Below are 17,760 nucleotides of genomic sequence, written 5' to 3'. Positions count from 1 at the left end.
GACGGCATACGACGCCAGTGCACCAAGGAGGAACCGAGCAGAGGGACCAGGTGCTACTCCAGGACAGACCCCGGACACGGTTGTTGACCCACACAGGGGAATACAGGAACAGGCTGGTAGGCTGGCACACAGACTGGTGGGTATAGGCAGGCACGACTGGTATGCAGGCAGGCGGGTATGCAGGCAGGGGGGTAAAGGCAAGCACAGCTAGAGTGCAGACAGGGAGGCACTAGCAGGTAGGAACACAGGCGGGATAGGACCCAGTACACACCGGGACTCAGGAACAATACAGGCAGAGGGTTACAGGCAAGCACAGCTATAGTGCAGACAAGGCTGAGCAGGGAGGACAGGGCTCTGTTCACACGGAACAGACAGGAAGGGAAAGACAGAGCCAGATACTCACACAGTACTTGCAGAGACAACAAGCAGGAGTTAGGTACGAGTTCAGACTCTGCAGAAAAAGGAAGGGAACGGACATAGAGGCAAAACAGGTAAAGGACAGGAGAGAGTTCAGACTGGAACTGAGTGTACGGAGGAGACCGACACTGCAGAGGGATACAGGAGCGGGTCTGGGAATACGGCCCCCAGAGAGGCGGAACGAACAGGCAAGGAGCGTGTTCAGACAGGACAGACCAGACACAGGAGCGGGTCTAGGAAATCGGCCACTAGAAGGCGAGAGGAACAGGCTAGGAGCGAGTTCAGACAGGTCAGACAAGATACAGGAACGGGTCTAGGTAATCGGCCCCTAGAAGGCAGGAGGAACAGGCTAGGAGCGTGTTCAGACAGGACAGACAAGAGAACACAGAAAGGACTCAGTTCAGACACGGGAGCTGATACCGCAAGGCAGGAGACATACAGGACTCAGTTCAGACACGGGAGCTGATACCGCAAAGCAGGAGACATACAGGACACAGTTCAGACACGGGAGCTGATACCGCAAAGCAGGAGACATACAGGACTCAGTTCAGACACGGGAACTGATACAAAAAGCAGGAGACAAGAGACGGGACCTGGCACCTTCAGAGTGCAAGCACACACTGAAGGTAACACTATGCTCAGGCAGGGATAGAAGGGAGCTGCTGAGCTATATACCAAGTGACAGACAGCAATAGGCTGAGGACGCACAAGGGGTGTGACCCACAGCAGGTACAAAAGGCAGGAAGTGATCGGGCGCCGCCCTTAAGCAGCAGAAACAGACACAAACAGACAGCATGGAGGGAAGCCAGAGAGACATTCTGGACAGGAGATCAAGTGCGCCCTCTTGCACAGTGGGAGATGGACCACCATGCAAGGACGCCGCCAGGTATGTTACAGTACCTCCCCCCTTACGCCCCCTCTTCTTCAGGCCTGCCAGAATCTTCCGCAGGGAATTCGAGGGCCAGTCGTTCACTGGGTTGGAGGGGGACAGAGACTTAAGGGTAATCTCTGCTTCGAGGTACATCTTGTCAAGCTCACAGGAAGAAATAGACGGGTTATCACGTACATAATGAGGAAAAGTCACTGTCTCTTTGTTATCTGGTGGTATCCCGGAGGATTCAGGAAACAACTGGAGGTCCTCCGCCGGGTCAGAAGAGTGCAGAGGCTCAGAGAAAACAACTGCTTCAGAGTACACTAGGTCGGACTCACTGGAGGAAGCAGGCGAGGTATCGGGTACCGAGTATAGGAAAGTCTCTGTCCATTCACCACCAGGTGGCACCCCGACGGGTTCTGGAGACAGCTGGCGGTCCTCCGCCTGGTCAGAGGGGTGTAGAGACTCACGGGTAACCTCTGCTTCAGAGTACACTAGGTCGGACTCACTGGAGGAAGCAGGCGAGGTATCGGGTACCGGGTATAGGAAAGTCTCTGTCCATTCACCACCAGGTGGCACCCCGAAGGGTTCTGGAGACAGCTGGCGGTCCTCCGCCTGGTCAGAGGGGTGTAGAGACTCACGGGTAACCTCTGCTTCAGAGTACACTAGGTCGGACTCACTGGACGAAGCAAGCGAGGTATCAGATCCAGGATATAGGAAAGTCTCTGTCCATTCACCACCAGGTGGCACCCCGAAGGATTCTGAACACAACTGGAGGTCCTCCGCCTGGTCGGAGGGGTGTAGAGACTCAGGAGTAACCTCTGCTTCGGAGTACACTAAGTTGGACTCACTGGACGAAGCGAGCGAGGTATCAGGTACAGAGTATAGGAGAGTCTCTGTCCTTTCGCTACCAGGTAGCACCCCGAAGGGTTCAGGAGACAACTGGAGATCCTCCGCCTGGTCGGAGGGGTGTAGAGACTCACGGGTAACCTCTGCTTCAGAGTACACTAGGTCGGACTCACTGGAGGAAGCAGGCGAGGTATCGGGTACCGAGTATAGGAAAGTCTCTGTCCATTCACCACCAGGTGGCACCCCGAAGGGTTCTGGAGACAGCTGGCGGTCCTCCGCCTGGTCAGAGGGGTGTAGAGACTCACGGGTAACCTCTGCTTCAGAGTACACTAGGTCGGACTCACTGGACGAAGCAAGCGAGGTATCAGATACAGAGTATAGGAGAGTCTCTGTCCTTTCGCTACCAGGTAGCACCCCGAAGGGTTCAGGAGACAACTGGAGATCCTCCGCCTGGTCGGAGGGGTGTAGAGACTCGGAGGTAACTACCACTTTGGGGTACCCATTGTCAGGCTCACAGGACGAAGCGGACAAAGTATTGAGTACCGGGTGTAGAGAAGTCTCTCTCCATTTGTCATCGAGTGGTATCCCGGAGGGTTCAGGAGGCAACAGGGGATCCTCCGCCAGGTAGTAGAGGTGCACAGACTCTGAGGTAACCACAGCTTTGGAGCATCCTTGGACATGCACACCGGTTAAAGAGAAAGAAGCATCTGATGCCGGGTGCAGGAAGTTCTCCTGTGTGGAGTCTGGATGGGCAGAAGTCTCTTCGGCCAGGAGAACTGGTGCACTACCCACGCACATTACCCATTGGGGTTTCTCCGGGATACAGGGAGATGAAGCTTCAGTAGGGACTTCAAGGTTGGGGTCAGGAGGTCTCAGGGAGGACAGACCCTGGCGTGACGGCTTGCCTCTAAGTCTAGCACGTCTGGACTGCCTCTTGAGGTTGAGAGAAGTATTCCGGAAAGCGTAGTCACCCTGTGAGGATTCTGGGTGGGCAGTAGTCTCATTGGGCTGGAGGACTATTGCGCTACCCACACACATTACCCGTCGGGGCTGCTCCGGGATATTGGGAAGTGAAGCTTCAGCAGGGGCTTCAGAGTTAGGGTCCTCGAAGACCATACGAAAGGCCACCAGGAAGGCCTGCAGGTCAAGGATGACAGGATCCCATGCTTCCCATAGGGGGGTGACCCATTTCAAGGCATCACCCGCTAGGTAGTCAATCATAAAGGCCACTTTAGCCCAATCGGAAGGAAAATAGAGAGGGTAGGCCTTAAAGTGTAGCATGCATTGCTCCACAAATGCACGACACTGTCTTGGATCCCCATAGTAACGTGGCGGATCCGCAGGAACGAGGGCTGATAGATCCATCTGGACGGGTGCGTAATTCGCCTGGAACTCAGCTAAAGGGGGAAAAAAATTTATTTATTTTATTTTAATGCATGTATTCGCTGGAAAAACTTCTCAAAGAGCGAAGGCCGTGGGGCTCAACGGGAACCATGGCCTGAGCATGCTGTTATGCACACGCCCGGGCTAAGCGGCGTGTGCGTGTGATTGTAGTGATTCCACTGGACCGTGCCGGAGAGTGAATGCCTGGAGGGGCGTGACTAAGTATTCACCCGATCCGACCAGGGTCGCACGACGGCATACGACGCCAGTGCACCAAGGAGGAACCGAGCAGAGGGACCAGGTGCTACTCCAGGACAGACCCCGGACACGGCTGTTGACCCACACAGGGGAATACAGGAACAGGCTGGTAGGCTGGCACACAGACTGGTGGGTATAGGCAGGCACGACTGGTATGCAGGCAGGCGGGTATGCAGGCAGGGGGGTAAAGGCAAGCACAGCTAGAGTGCAGACAGGGAGGCACTAGCAGGTAGGAACACAGGCGGGATAGGACCCAGTACACACCGGGACTCAGGAACAATACAGGCAGAGGGTTACAGGCAAGCACAGCTATAGTGCAGACAAGGCTGAGCAGGGAGGACAGGGCTCTGTTCACACGGAACAGACAGGAAGGGAAAGACAGAGCCAGATACTCACACAGTACTTGCAGAGACAACAAGCAGGAGTTAGGTACGAGTTCAGACTCTGCAGAAAAAGGAAGGGAACGGACATAGAGGCAAAACAGGTAAAGGACAGGAGAGAGTTCAGACTGGAACTGAGTGTACGGAGGAGACCGACACTGCAGAGGGATACAGGAGCGGGTCTGGGAATACGGCCCCCAGAGAGGCGGAACGAACAGGCAAGGAGCGTGTTCAGACAGGACAGACCAGACACAGGAGCGGGTCTAGGAAATCGGCCACTAGAAGGCGAGAGGAACAGGCTAGGAGCGAGTTCAGACAGGTCAGACAAGATACAGGAACGGGTCTAGGTAATCGGCCCCTAGAAGGCAGGAGGAACAGGCTAGGAGCGTGTTCAGACAGGACAGACAAGAGAACACAGAAAGGACTCAGTTCAGACACGGGAGCTGATACCGCAAGGCAGGAGACATACAGGACTCAGTTCAGACACGGGAGCTGATACCGCAAAGCAGGAGACATACAGGACACAGTTCAGACACGGGAGCTGATACCGCAAAGCAGGAGACATACAGGACTCAGTTCAGACACGGGAACTGATACAAAAAGCAGGAGACAAGAGACGGGACCTGGCACCTTCAGAGTGCAAGCACACACTGAAGGTAACACTATGCTCAGGCAGGGATAGAAGGGAGCTGCTGAGCTATATACCAAGTGACAGACAGCAATAGGCTGAGGACGCACAAGGGGTGTGACCCACAGCAGGTACAAAAGGCAGGAAGTGATCGGGCGCCACCCTTAAGCAGCAGAAACAGACACAAACAGACAGCATGGAGGGAAGCCAGAGAGACATTCTGGACAGGAGATCAAGTGCGCCCTCTTGCACAGTGGGAGATGGACCACCATGCAAGGACGCCGCCAGGTATGTTACACATGGCACCCCTCATCCCTATCCTGGTATGCATGGCATCCCTCATCCCTGTCCTGGTATGCATGGCCCCTCATCCCTATCCTGGTATGCATGGCACCCCTAATCCCTATCCTGGTATGCATGGCACAGCAATCCCCTTCCTGGTATGCATGGCACAGCAATCCCCATCCTAGTATGCATGGCACCCCTCATCCCCGTCCTGGTATGCATGGCACCCCTCATCCCCGTCCTGGTATGCATGGCACCCCTCATCCCCGTCCTGGTATGCATGGCACCCCTCATCCCTGTCCTGGTATACATGGCACCCCTCATCCCTGTCCTGGTATGCATGGCACCCCTCATCCCTGTCCTGGTATGCATGGCACCCCTAATCCCCATCCTGGTATGCATGGCACCCCTAATCCCCATCCTGGTATGCATGGCACCCCTAATCCCTATCTTGGTATGCATGGCACCCCTAATCCCCATCCTGGTATGCATGGCACCCCTAATCCCTAGCCTAGTATGCATGGCACCCCTAATCCCTATCCTGGTATGCATGGCACCCCTAATCCCTATCCTGGTATGCATGGCACCCCTCATCCTCATCCTAGTATGCATGGTCCCCCTAATCCCCATCATGCGGCACATAAAAAAAAAATAAACACTCCTACTCACCTTTCTTCTCTCCTCCAGCGCTGCGTCCGGTCTGCCCGCACTGATCTCTCCATGTGAGCCGCGCATGACGTCACTACCATGCGCGGCTCACATGGAAAGATCAGCTGCCGGAAGTCACTGCTCCCAATGCCGTGACTGTGTGCGTGGGGAGCAGTGACTTCACTCTCCTTCATAGCCGGCACACAGCGTAGCCGCGCTGCGGCTCCTGCTGGCTATAGCGTGTGCCCGCTTATTAAAGGGCATGAATATTCACCCCCTCCCCATGCCCATGGGCGTGGAGAGAGGTTGAATATTCATGCCCTTTAACAGCGGGCACAGGCGATTCCGGCAGCAGCAGGAGCTGCAGCGCGGCTACGCTGTGTGCTGCTATTAAGGAGCATGAATATTCATTTTCTTTAGCAGCGGGGACAGTGTAGGCTGCAGCGGGCTGCTGCTGCCTCCTGTGCCCCGCTCCTCCACAGATACCACTCCCCACACACCCCACATATATATACACCCCCCCCCAACATTCGGACTATAAGACGCACCCCCATTTTCCTCCAAAATTTTGGAGGAAAAAAGTGCGTCTTATAGTCCGAAAAATACGGTAGTTACAGATGTGACTCATGAGACGGTGCACACCGATCTGAAAAATAAGTCTAGATTCTATCCACTAGAAAGCAGAAGCCACCAGATAGAGACTTTTGGCGAGGTCACTATGCAGGAACTTAAAAAACTGGCTGAAACGCCCATGTTTCAAAAAAATTGAAATTTAAATATAAACAAAAAAAAGCACTTTCGGATCTTAAAAAGAACAAAAACATCATTATTAGATCAGCCGACAAAGGCGGAGGAATTGTAATAGAAGATTATTGTGATTATATAGAGGAGGCAAAAAGGATCCTTAATGACACTAATTACTATAAAGAAATTTATCATTATGCTTTAGAAAGTACCAACTTAGAATATAAAAAACTGATAAAAAAGGGGAATGAGCAAGGACTATTTAATGAGAATGAGAGAAAATTTCTCACGATACAGAATCCAAGCATGCCCTTTTACTACCATCGTCCTAAAATACACAAAGACCCTATCAATCCCCCCGGGAGGCCTATTATATCAGGTATAGGCTCCCTCACTAGTAATCTAGCAGAGTATATTGATGTTCTCCTTCAGCCCCATGTTAAAAGGTTGAGGAGTTACCTTTGTGACTCCAGCCACCTCATCAACCTTACTAAGGACATCCAATGGGAAGAATAATTTGTATTTTTAAGCCTTGATGTTACATCCCTTTACACCAATATTGATTGGGAAATTGGTTCATTATGTGTTGAACATATGATCTCCAAAGACACCGGCCTGTCTTCCTCCCACAAATCATTTATTCTATCCGGGTTATCTTTCATCCTTAATAACAATTATTTCACTTTCCTCCAACACACTTACCATCAGATCAAAGGGACCGCGATGGGGTCAAAGGTCGCACCTACGTTCGTTAATATTTTCATGGGCATATTTGAACTGGTGTTCATCTATGGGGGTCCATTTTGGGAAGGCATTATATTTTACAAAAGATACATTGACGACTTCATTTTCATTCTTAATAAGGACATCGCAGAACCCTCAGCCCTTGCCAGTTTTCTATATCACAACTGCTGGGGTATTTCCTTCAATTCCGATACAAATAACACCAGTATTCATTTTCTGGATCTGACTTTATTTATATAGAACAATAGGATTTGCACCAAGACTTATTTCAAACAAGTGGATGCGAATAGTTACATCCACTACAGCAGTGGCCACTACCAGAAATGGCTACGTAATATTCCTTTTAATCAATTTCAGAGGATCAGAAGGAATTGCACTTCTGAAAATGATTTTTCAGAGCAATCAGGTATGCTGAAACAGAAATTTCTACAACAGGGTTATCCCAAAAATCTTGTTGGCGAATCATTTGAAAGGGTAAGGGATACCTGTAGCCAGAATTCACTTCTTTTAAAATCTAATTCAGATAAAATGTCCTATGAGCACTGTGTAAAATTCATCACTACATACAATTTTCAGCATAAATCATTTAGAGATATTCTGCAGAAGAATTGGCATATTCTGTTAAATGATCCGATACTCAAGAAGATTATCCCAGAAAAACCCTCCATTGTGTATAGGAGAGCCCCCACTCTAAGGAACATTTTAGCCCCCAGTAGGATACACACCCTTTCTACTCTAGATTGTAGCAAGATCAATAATAAGAATAAAACCATCACCAGATGTGGCAAAAAGAACTGCATGTGTTGCATGAATATTACTCATGGAGCCGACACTTCTGCATCCACATCAAGCAATGAACGGTTCAAAATAAATAGTAATATGTCCTGTGACACTGATTTTGTCATATATGTGATTGAATGCACATGTCCCAAGCAATATGTCGGTAGAACTATGCAACCCTTTCATAAAAGACTAAATTCTCATAGGCATAATGTCGCTACAGGTTTTTTAAAACATGGTTTATCACGACATATGGCAATCCATCACAATAAAGACTTTGGGTGTCTTAAAATCCTGCCCATAGAGCATATTCCGTGCACCACTCCCAATAGAATTCAGGGTCTCAATAGGAAAGAGATATACTGGATATATCAACTAAATACTTTGAAACCTTGGGGTCTCAATGAAATATCAGAGGTTTTTATTTGAAAGCACTGACAAATATAATTTACCTCTACATGGTCAGGAACATGTGTCTTGGCTTGTTCTTGATCCACTGTCCTGATCCAGGTTTTGACTGAGTTAAGTTTCCTTTCTTCTTATGATCATTGCATTCTGTTCCCAGTAGTCTGCACCATTCCCTTGGATGCTTTCAGTGCTCATCATACCACCTAGTGGACATTAATGCGCACGACTATTCTCTAGTACTACACCGATAATACGGACACACTCCTAAAGAAATTATTCATGTTGCAGATACGATCACATATTCTATTATAAGAAGAATTAAAAAAATATATATATATATTTTGTTTAGTATGTACATATAAGTTAGATATATCTTCTAATATCCATTTATTACTTCCTATCAGAACAAGATCAGTCACAATATACATGAGCACCTGTGGCTTGGAGGGTTGTACCATGATTAGGATCTAACCATGATCCAGTTGATCGCAATACAACAGGTTCAATTCCCGCTTCAGTGATTATACATATATATATTTTTTAAATTATTTATTATATTTTTTTTTGCATTGAACTATATCGGTTTTTAATAAATTTTTAATCATGCTAGCAATATTTTATTCCCGATGCATATATACATTGATTGTATTTTTCTGCCTTAACGGCCACCTTGTTTGGCGCCAGTTTTTTTCACATTTTTTGTATATATATGTCCAATGCAGTCATCAGTTTTGGGGCGGGGCCGCCCCGGAAGTGCGGCCTGCGTCATTGCCTGCGCCGGCGATATGCGACAGGGCCGCACAGGAAGGAAGCGGTGCAGAGATATCTTTGTCCCCTGCAATAAGAGCCGGCAGCGGTTCGCGGCGGCACGTTTTTCAAAGAAGGGGGCCAGAGGGACCAGCAGCATGGCAGGCACACCTGGCGATGTTCCAGTCGGGGTGCCTGTTAGACTGAGCAGCATGGGAGGACAGCACAGCACGTCAACGGGCAGGCAGCAGCGGTTTGAGGACCTGCTGCCTGGCCCAGGTCACCTAATCCAGGGTAGCAGAGCGGCATGCAGCAGCATGGAGTTGCTTGGCAGTTATCCACGGGGCAGCACAGACCAGGCTGGGGAGTCCGGGTCCAGAGGTCGTACAGGGCCACGGACAGCAGGGAGGACTTGCGCAGTGACAGGTGGAGGACGATCTGCGGAGGCATCAGCACGTGCTCAGGTCCCCCCTGGTGACGAGGAGGCCAGGGGCGCGGGCCTTGAGCAGCAGCAAGAGTCTGGACGATCGGAATACAGAGAGGATCGGGACGACTCAAGGAACCAACAGGATTCGGGACGTACAGCTGGCGGGGACACAGCACCTGCGCAGCTTGGTGAGTATGCATCTATGTATGGTTTGTCGCCCGCGGGGTCGTTGGCGGATGGGGCAGGGGATAGGCAGTTGGCAGGGCCCAGCAGGGTAAATGTTAGGGGGAGGCGTGGGTCAGACGTCGTGGGGCTCAGGGATATTTTAGCGAGCATGTTGCAATTTCTGGCAAGAATAGACGATGGTGAAACCAGGGAAGCGGGGTTATCTCCGGTGGGGGCTTGGTTAACTAGTCAACCGGTAGTGCCGCAGGTGGGGAGTAAATAGGCAAGGTCGACGGTGTGTGTAGAGGGGGCACCTTCGGGAGTATCGGTTTCCGTGCAGACAGAAAAGGATAAAGCGGATGCCGTAAAACTGGATGATAGGGCAAAAGGGGAGGTATATGTGTGCTTTGAGGGGCCATTGGGGGGCACACTTGAAGAAAGAAGTTAAGGAAAAAAATCTGGCGGGATGAATATGTTGAAATTTTTTCCCTTCTTCCTCTGGAAAAATTTAATTTGGACAAGGGAAAAAAGGACGACAGTAAAAAAGAGGAGGAAGAGAAGTGTAGGTGGAGGTTGATTCCTCAGACGTTTGTCAGTTGGTTGCAAGCTTTTGCAATAATGGCTAGCGTCATTGGAGAAAAAGCTCCGGATAATTGCTCAGGTTTATTTTGTTACCTAGGTGCTATTGGGGAGGCTTACCGTACTTATGAGGGCCAGAAATGGTTACGGTACGATGAGCAATTCCGGCAGAGGAAGGCAGTCCGCCCGGAGATTAGATGGGATCAAAAGGACATAGGGCTGTGGCTGAAGGTTATGGCTCCGGTGAGGTATGGGCAGTCCTTTCACGGGAGCAGCAGTAGTGGGAACCAATCAGCAGGACACGGGGGAGGTAGCCAGGGGGCACAAAGTAATAAGAAGGAAACGGGAACTTGCTGGCAATTTAATGATGGCCAATGTAAGTACGGGAACTCCTGCAAATTCAAAAACGTGTGCTCCCATTGTAACGGAAGTTCACACGGGGCATCTAAATGCTTTAAAAAGGGTAAGGGAAAGCTGCCAGTGGGTACCGGTCAAGGGGGTGACTCTGGTGAGGCTTCACGAGATGGCCCCCTTTCTAAGTAGATATCCGGATCAGTTGAAGGCTAAGGTAATTTCAGATGGTTTTTGGAAGGTTTTAGAATTCCTCCTCCTGGTCACGAGGTCCCCTTTTCTGTTAAGAATTTGATGTCGGCTTCCCTTCATCCGGAAGTGGTTAGTGTGAAGTTGACAAAAGAGGTTGAGTTGGGTAGGATGGCCGGACCGTTTCAGAATTTACCGAGTAGCGAGGTGATTATTTCTCCGTTGGGGGTTGTGCCCAAGAAAGAGCTGAATAAGTTTCGTTTGATTCAGCATTTGTCGCACCCAAAGGGGCTTTCTGTGAATGATGGCATTGTGCAAGAATTGTGTTCAGTTGAGTATACATCATTCGATGTGGCGGTGCAATGGGTTCGGAGATACGGGCCAGGATCGTTGCTAGCTAAGACTGATATCGAGTCGGCTTTTAGGTTGCTGCCAGTTCACCCGGATAGCATCCCGTTGTTAGGTTGTTTTTGGAAAGGGAAATATTACGTGGATAGGTGTTTGCCAATGGGTTGTGCAATTTCATGTTCCTTGTTTGAAACGTTTAGTACCTTTTTGGAAAGGGTGGTGAGGGACTTGGCATCAGTTCAGTCGGTCATTCATTATTTGGATGACTTTTTGTTTATAGGTCCTCCGCAATCGGAGGATTTGAAGGTTTGAAAGTAGTTTTTGGAAAATTATAACGGCAGGTCGTTAATTCAGCACGAGTTTTTGAGCAGTTTTGATTGTGAGATTTTTACAGATGCTGCGGGAGGTGCTGGTTACGGGGCCTACTGGAAGGGGCGTTATTACAAGGCAGACCTGGTCATCATACGAGGCATCGTGGCGAGTGTGGCAAAGTTGGATACTGCAGTGGGGCTTGGTGGAGAATGACGGCGATAGAGAGATAGCGGTGTTGTTTCTTGTCGGTAGGGCAGCGGAAATTGGGTGGTCTGTGTCGAAAGTTGGCAAATTCGTTGCAGGACTTGTGTTTGGTTTTAAATTGCAAGGGGTTAAAGACGCTACAAAGTCCTTTTTAGTGAAGCAAGCACTTAGGGGCTTTAAGAGAGGAGGTAAGGTTTTAGATAAATGAAGACCGGTGTCTTTTAGCATCTTGGATAGGTTGAGTTTAGGTGTTGGATAGGATACGCTGTTCAGTTTTTGAAGCTACACTGTTTAGGTTGGCTTTTTCATTGGTGATTTTTGGTGCACTGATATTAGGCGAATTGGTGGCACCGAGCAGGAATAGGGTTGGGGGTTTGTTTGCAGAGGACGTGAGCTGTTGGGCTAGGGGCATTGAATTTTGGATTAGACGTGGGAAGACAGATCAATTGGGCAGAGGCAGGCGGGTAGTATTGGGTGAGGTAAATGGGGCTTTCATGTGCCCAAGAAAATGTTTAACGGCATACTGGCAGGTTTGGCTTGGGCGAATGGGTCCCTTATTGTGCCATGAAAATGGGGAGTTTTTGTCACGTTTTCAATTTATAGCAGTATTTAAAAAAGGTTTTCGGGAGTTGGGCCTCTCCCCTAGGGTCTACGGGTCACATTCTTTCAGAATTGATGCGGCGTCAGAAGCGGATGGTTTGGTTTAGGCAAGGACGTGATAAAACGCATTGGGTCGTGGAATTCTGATCGTTATTTGTCTTATGTACGGCATTAGGTAGGGGGGCTGGATTCGTTTTATCTTGATAAGTGTTGAATACCTTGTGGTTGTTTGTTGCAGGTGGTGTTCCGTTGTTAGCATGGATTCTGGGACACTCCTTCATCCACTGGGGGGCACTGCGGGCGGATGTGAGGCCAGACGGTAGGCAATTGAGATTTCGCAGAGAGCAAGTGGTGGTTCAGTGGCTGGGCTTTAGAGGGAAGGTATGGAGAAGAGTGCTTCCTGAATTTCATAAGGCAGCCCGTCTGGACCGAATGCCGGATATTTTGGTGGTGCATATGGGTGGGAACGATCTGGGGGCTCGCCCGGTTAGGGAATTGATTAGGGACATTCGTTTTGATTTTTTAAGGTTGTCGACATCCTTTCCTGAGGTGTTGATGGTTTGGTCCGACATTGTGCCAAGGCAAAAATGGAGGGAGGCTAGATCATTGAAAGGGATTAATAGGGCGCGAGTGAAGTTGAATACAGCCATATCAGGTTTTGTGTCCAGGAACGGGGGAGTGAGCGTTCGACACTTTGAACTCGAGGCGGGGGTTGGAAATTTTTGGTTAAAGGATGGCGTGCACTTGAATGACATTGGTATTGATTTGTGGGCATTGGCTATACAGGAGGGGATTGAGAGGGCTTTGGCGGTGTTGGGGCACTCACGAGCCTGAGGTTGTCAGGTCTGTTCGTGTTTGGCGGGGGGTGGGGTTCTTGGAGTTGGTACAGAAGTGTCGGTGGAAAGAATTTGGTAAAATTACAGGCAGTTTGTTAATTGTAGTGGGGTGATCTGGCATTTGGTTTTGGGCTCTGGACGGGGTTTTACCCTGGGAGCTATTGGTGCCCTTGAGCTGGTGATGGACGGCTGAGGGTAATATGGCGGTTCGAGTTTAGTTTATTTTATGCCAGATCTATTTTTAACTCCAAGAACCCTCCCTTCTTATTTATTTTATAACACTGTTAAAATGTTAATGTTGTTTGTTAATAAAATGGCCGCTGTGGCCAAATTTATCCAAAGAAATATAGATGCAGTGTTTTTATTTGGTGGGAAAAGGTGAGTGCTTGAAGATGGGAGGGGTATTTGTAAAGGGTGGAACCCGGGTTGGCTGTACACGGTCATGACAGATTCCTTTTGAAGGTGGAAAAAGTCCTGAAATGATTCTTCGTGGTAAGATTTTTTTTTACATGACAAAAACCTAGCATTTCAACAAAGGATGTCTACACTTTTTTATATTTACTGTATGAGGTAGCTCCACGTCCGTAAAGGTCAGATCTATCAAAATATAAAATTAATTAACTCGATCGGTAAACACCGTAAAGAGAACAAAACTCAAAACTGCAGAATTGGCATTTTTCCGGCACCACTACACTACAAAAAAAGCAATAAGTGATCAAAATGTTGTACCTGCCCCAAAAGGAAATCAATAAAATGTTAGCTTGCCTTGCAGAAAACAAGCCCGACACAGCTCTGTCAACCGAAAAAAAATGAAAACATTATGAATCTCAGAAAATGCCGACATGCAAATTTATTTTTTTTTACAAACTTCAGAGTTTTTTTTCTTAAAAAAAGATGCATGCTTGGTATCTCAATAAGTGTACTGACCTGGAGAATTTGCTAGGTTATATTTATTGTATAATGAACACCAAAAAAACAAAACCCAAAAACCAATTTATTTTCTTTTACTTCATCGCATTTGTATATTTTTCCCATTTATCCCGTTGGTAAAATGGATGGTGTCATTCAAAAATATAACTTATTCCGCAAAACAACAAGTCTTCACATGGCTTCATTGATGGAAAAAAAATGTTATGGCTTTTAGAAGGGAAGCAAAAAAACAAAAGCTAAAAGACGGAAAATTGCCAAGTCGGGAAGAGGTTAATATTCCAATGTTGTATAAACTGGAGGGAAGGACCAGCTAGACTTACATCCCCATTTAGCTATGCATTGAGGGGTACAATCCCATACACTATACTATTCATGGTATTTCTCCTGCAGTAAGCTTCAATATGAATGTAGAAACTTTCTACAACATGTTAACTAGAATACTAAAATTGACTTGTGTATGAAATCTAGAGCCATAATACATAAACCTACTCACCTGGATTTATGGTCTCTGTTCTGTAAAAGTAATAGGCACAGAGCCCTATAAGCAGAGCGGACAGCAGCAGCTTCACCCCTGCCATGCTCCAAGAGACCTGTTTTCTTGTGTTAGCAGACTGCTTCTCTTCTAGCCTTGATACTTTTACATTCAGGGTAAACTGCTCCTCCCAGGTAAAAGTCTACAGCCAGGCTGACCAATCTGCACTGCTCCATAGGCGGGGGCGTCGCTAGTGTCAAAGATCTGGGGCCCCAGCCGTGAATGTTTAGCCCAGAGCCCCGGATCTTCTGCCAGACTGCAGTGGGGGCAACAGCAAGTTAGTTGTAAGTTACCCTGTGCACTGACCGCTGCTGTCCCACTGCCATGATCCCTGCCTGTCATTATCTTTCCCTCGCTGTGGGGGAGAAGAGCCCGGCTGCCTGCAGAGAGGAGGACAGGTGTGCCATACATTACATCTCCCTTCTTCAGTGACTGAGCAGCCTCTAGTGTCGGCTTAGGCTAGCAGCGCTTAGGACGATCCCACAGGTAAATCCGCATATGTTTATTGAACATATGTGGAGTTACCGCGAACTATACATTCTATTGGGGAAATTTCTGTTGTGGAGACCAGCGTCTCTGCAACAGAAATTGACATGCGGCGTCTCATACAGCCGCTCCACTGGTCAGTTTACGCGGTGGCAAATAGAAGCACAGTGGGCATGAGATTTCTAGAAATCTATCCACTGTGCTTCTAATGTACAACGCAGCGGTTTGGACGTAGCGCAGGTGAGCTGCGTCCAAACCGCTGCTACTCCGGATCGTGGGCATGTACCCTCAAGGGGAAGGGGCTCAAGTCACACGAGAGCAGAGCTCAGGAGGATGAGAAAGGAGGTTGCGATCTGCCCAGTGTGACAAGTCTGAGTTAGGAGGTGAGTGTGTGTATATATGAGTGTATATCACTTTGTGTACAGTACGGACCAAATGTTTGGACACACCTTCTCATTTAAAGATTTTTCTGTATTTTCATGACTCTGAAAATTGTACATTCACACTGAAGGCATCAAAACTATGAATTAACACATGTGGAATTATATACTTTACAAAAAAGTGTGAAACAACTGAAAATATGTCTTATATTCTAGGTTCTTCAAAGTAGCCACCTTTTGCTTTGATGACTGCTTTGCACACTCTTGGCATTCTCTTGATGAGCTTCAAGAGGTAGTCACCGGAAATGGTCTTCCAACAATCTTGAAGGAGTTCCCAGAGATGGTTAGCACTTGTTGGCCCTTTTGCCTCCACTCTGCGGTCCAGCTCACCCCAAACCATCTCGATTGGGTTCAGGTCTGGTGACTGTGGAGGCCAGGTCATCTGGCATAGCACACCATCACTCTCCTTCTTGGTCAAATAGCCCTTACACAGCCTGTTGTCCTGTTGAAAAATAAATGATGGAACAACTAAAAGCAAACCGGATGGAATAGCATGCCACTGCAAGATGCTGTGGTAGCCATGCTGGTTCAGTATGCCTTCAATTTTGAATAAATCCCCAACAGTGTCACCAGCAAAGCACCCCCAGACCATCACACCGCCTCCTCCATGCTTCACGGTGGGAACCAGGCATGTAGAGTCCATCCGTTCACCTTTTCTGCGTCGCACAAAGACACGGTGGTTGGAACCAAAGATATAATTCCACATGTGTTAATTCAGAGTTTTGATGCCTTCAGTGTGAATGTACAATTTTCATAGTCATGAAAATACAGAAAAATCTTTAAATGAGATGTGTCCAAACTTTTGGTCTGTACTGTATATATATAAGTGTGTGTATATATGAGTGTATATCACTGTGTGTATATATATGAGTGTGTGTATATATGAGTGTATATCACTGTGTGTGTATATATGAGTGTGTGTATATATGAGTGTATATCACTGTGTGTGTATATATGAGTGTGTGTATATATGAGTGTATATCATTGTGTGTGTATATATGAGTGTATATCATTGTGTGTGTGTATATATGAGTGTATATCATTGTGCGTGTGTATATATGAGTGTGTGTTTTTATGTGTGATCTGTCCTGAAAACTGCATTATATCTCCATGCAATGCTCTGCAGCCTATCAATTTCTGGTATATATTTTTTCAATCCTCTAGCTTTTTTATTCCATGATACTTAAAGGTCATCACACTTACTTTAAGAGTTTATGATCCATGCTGAGTTTACTAGTCTGTTTTTTTTTTTTTTTTCCCCTGCACTTTATGGTCTCCTGTTGTCTTTTAAGCTAGTGATTGATTGTTAATGAGTTAAATCTGTGCAGATCTAAGCAGATACGTCCCTATATATTGAGACTTTGCTAAGGGGCAGCATTTATGCGGGGGCATTTATGCATATAGCATTTATGCATACTTTATCGAAGTGCCATAATTTAGCAAAGTGCCCTGGCAGTTAGAAAATGGCAGTTGGACAGGGCAGGAGACAGGTAAGACATGCAAGACAAACCAACAAACTTGCTTCCAGGTCATCTTTTTGGCAAACAGTATTCACCATTTGTATCTGTGCCATTTATCTTCTGGTTGCTACAATCATCCACATTCACCGTTCTCCCACAAATGCGGCACACTTCATCCATATTAATCCCTCACTCCTCTCTTCTCCTATGTACAGTTGTCATGCTCTCTTCACAATGTTATACCACGCAGATCCATTCATTACCACCATACAACACAGGAAACGCTCTCACAAATCACTCAATCATCTGCTCACTCTCTGTATCTTCCTTCTATTAGTTGCAGGTGATATTTCTCCCAACCCAGGACCCTCCAGTAATAATAACACTAACTCTTTCCCTGTTACATTCAGAAACCCTGCTAATCTCATTAATATTCCCTGCATATCTTCTGTCTCATTCAGCTGTGCCCTTTGGAATGCGCGCTCAGCTTGTAATAAACTCTCTTACATCCATGACTTTTTCCTCTCTAATTCCCTCAACCTTCTGGCTCTCACTGAAACCTGGATCCAGCAGTCGGACACCACCGCCGCTGCAGCTCTCTCCTATGGTGGCCTACATTTCTCTCATACCCCGCGACCTGACAACAGATCAGGTGGAGGTGTTGGTCTGCTTCTTTCAACAAAATGTACTTTTCAGGTTATCCCCCCTGTACCCTCCCTTATCTTCCCGTCCTTTGAGGCCCACACAGTCAGACTCTAC

The 17,760-nt window shown here is 47.7% G+C and overlaps 1 protein-coding gene across 1 annotated transcript in view; it reads right to left on the bottom strand.

Moving 5' to 3' along the window:
- LOC141258440 (hydroxysteroid 11-beta-dehydrogenase 1-like protein A) overlaps positions 1-14,762 on the bottom strand; it is a 54,857-nt gene extending 40,095 nt beyond the window's left edge. The window contains exon 1 of the mRNA XM_073673442.1: positions 14,577-14,762. Coding sequence (XP_073529543.1) covers positions 14,577-14,661 — 85 coding nt within the window. The 5' untranslated portion in view covers positions 14,662-14,762. The remainder of the gene's footprint in view (positions 1-14,576) is intronic.
- Positions 14,763-17,760: the final 2,998 nt, after the last annotated feature.

Source organism: Phyllobates terribilis, unplaced genomic scaffold, assembly GCF_046119375.1.
Source record: "Phyllobates terribilis strain yellow unplaced genomic scaffold, ASM4611937v1 Scaffold_1__5_contigs__length_1240528914, whole genome shotgun sequence".
NCBI lineage: Eukaryota > Metazoa > Chordata > Amphibia > Anura > Dendrobatidae > Phyllobates > Phyllobates terribilis.
The sequence above is the reverse complement of the archived record's forward strand: the minus strand, read 5'-3'. Positions and strand labels throughout refer to the sequence as shown.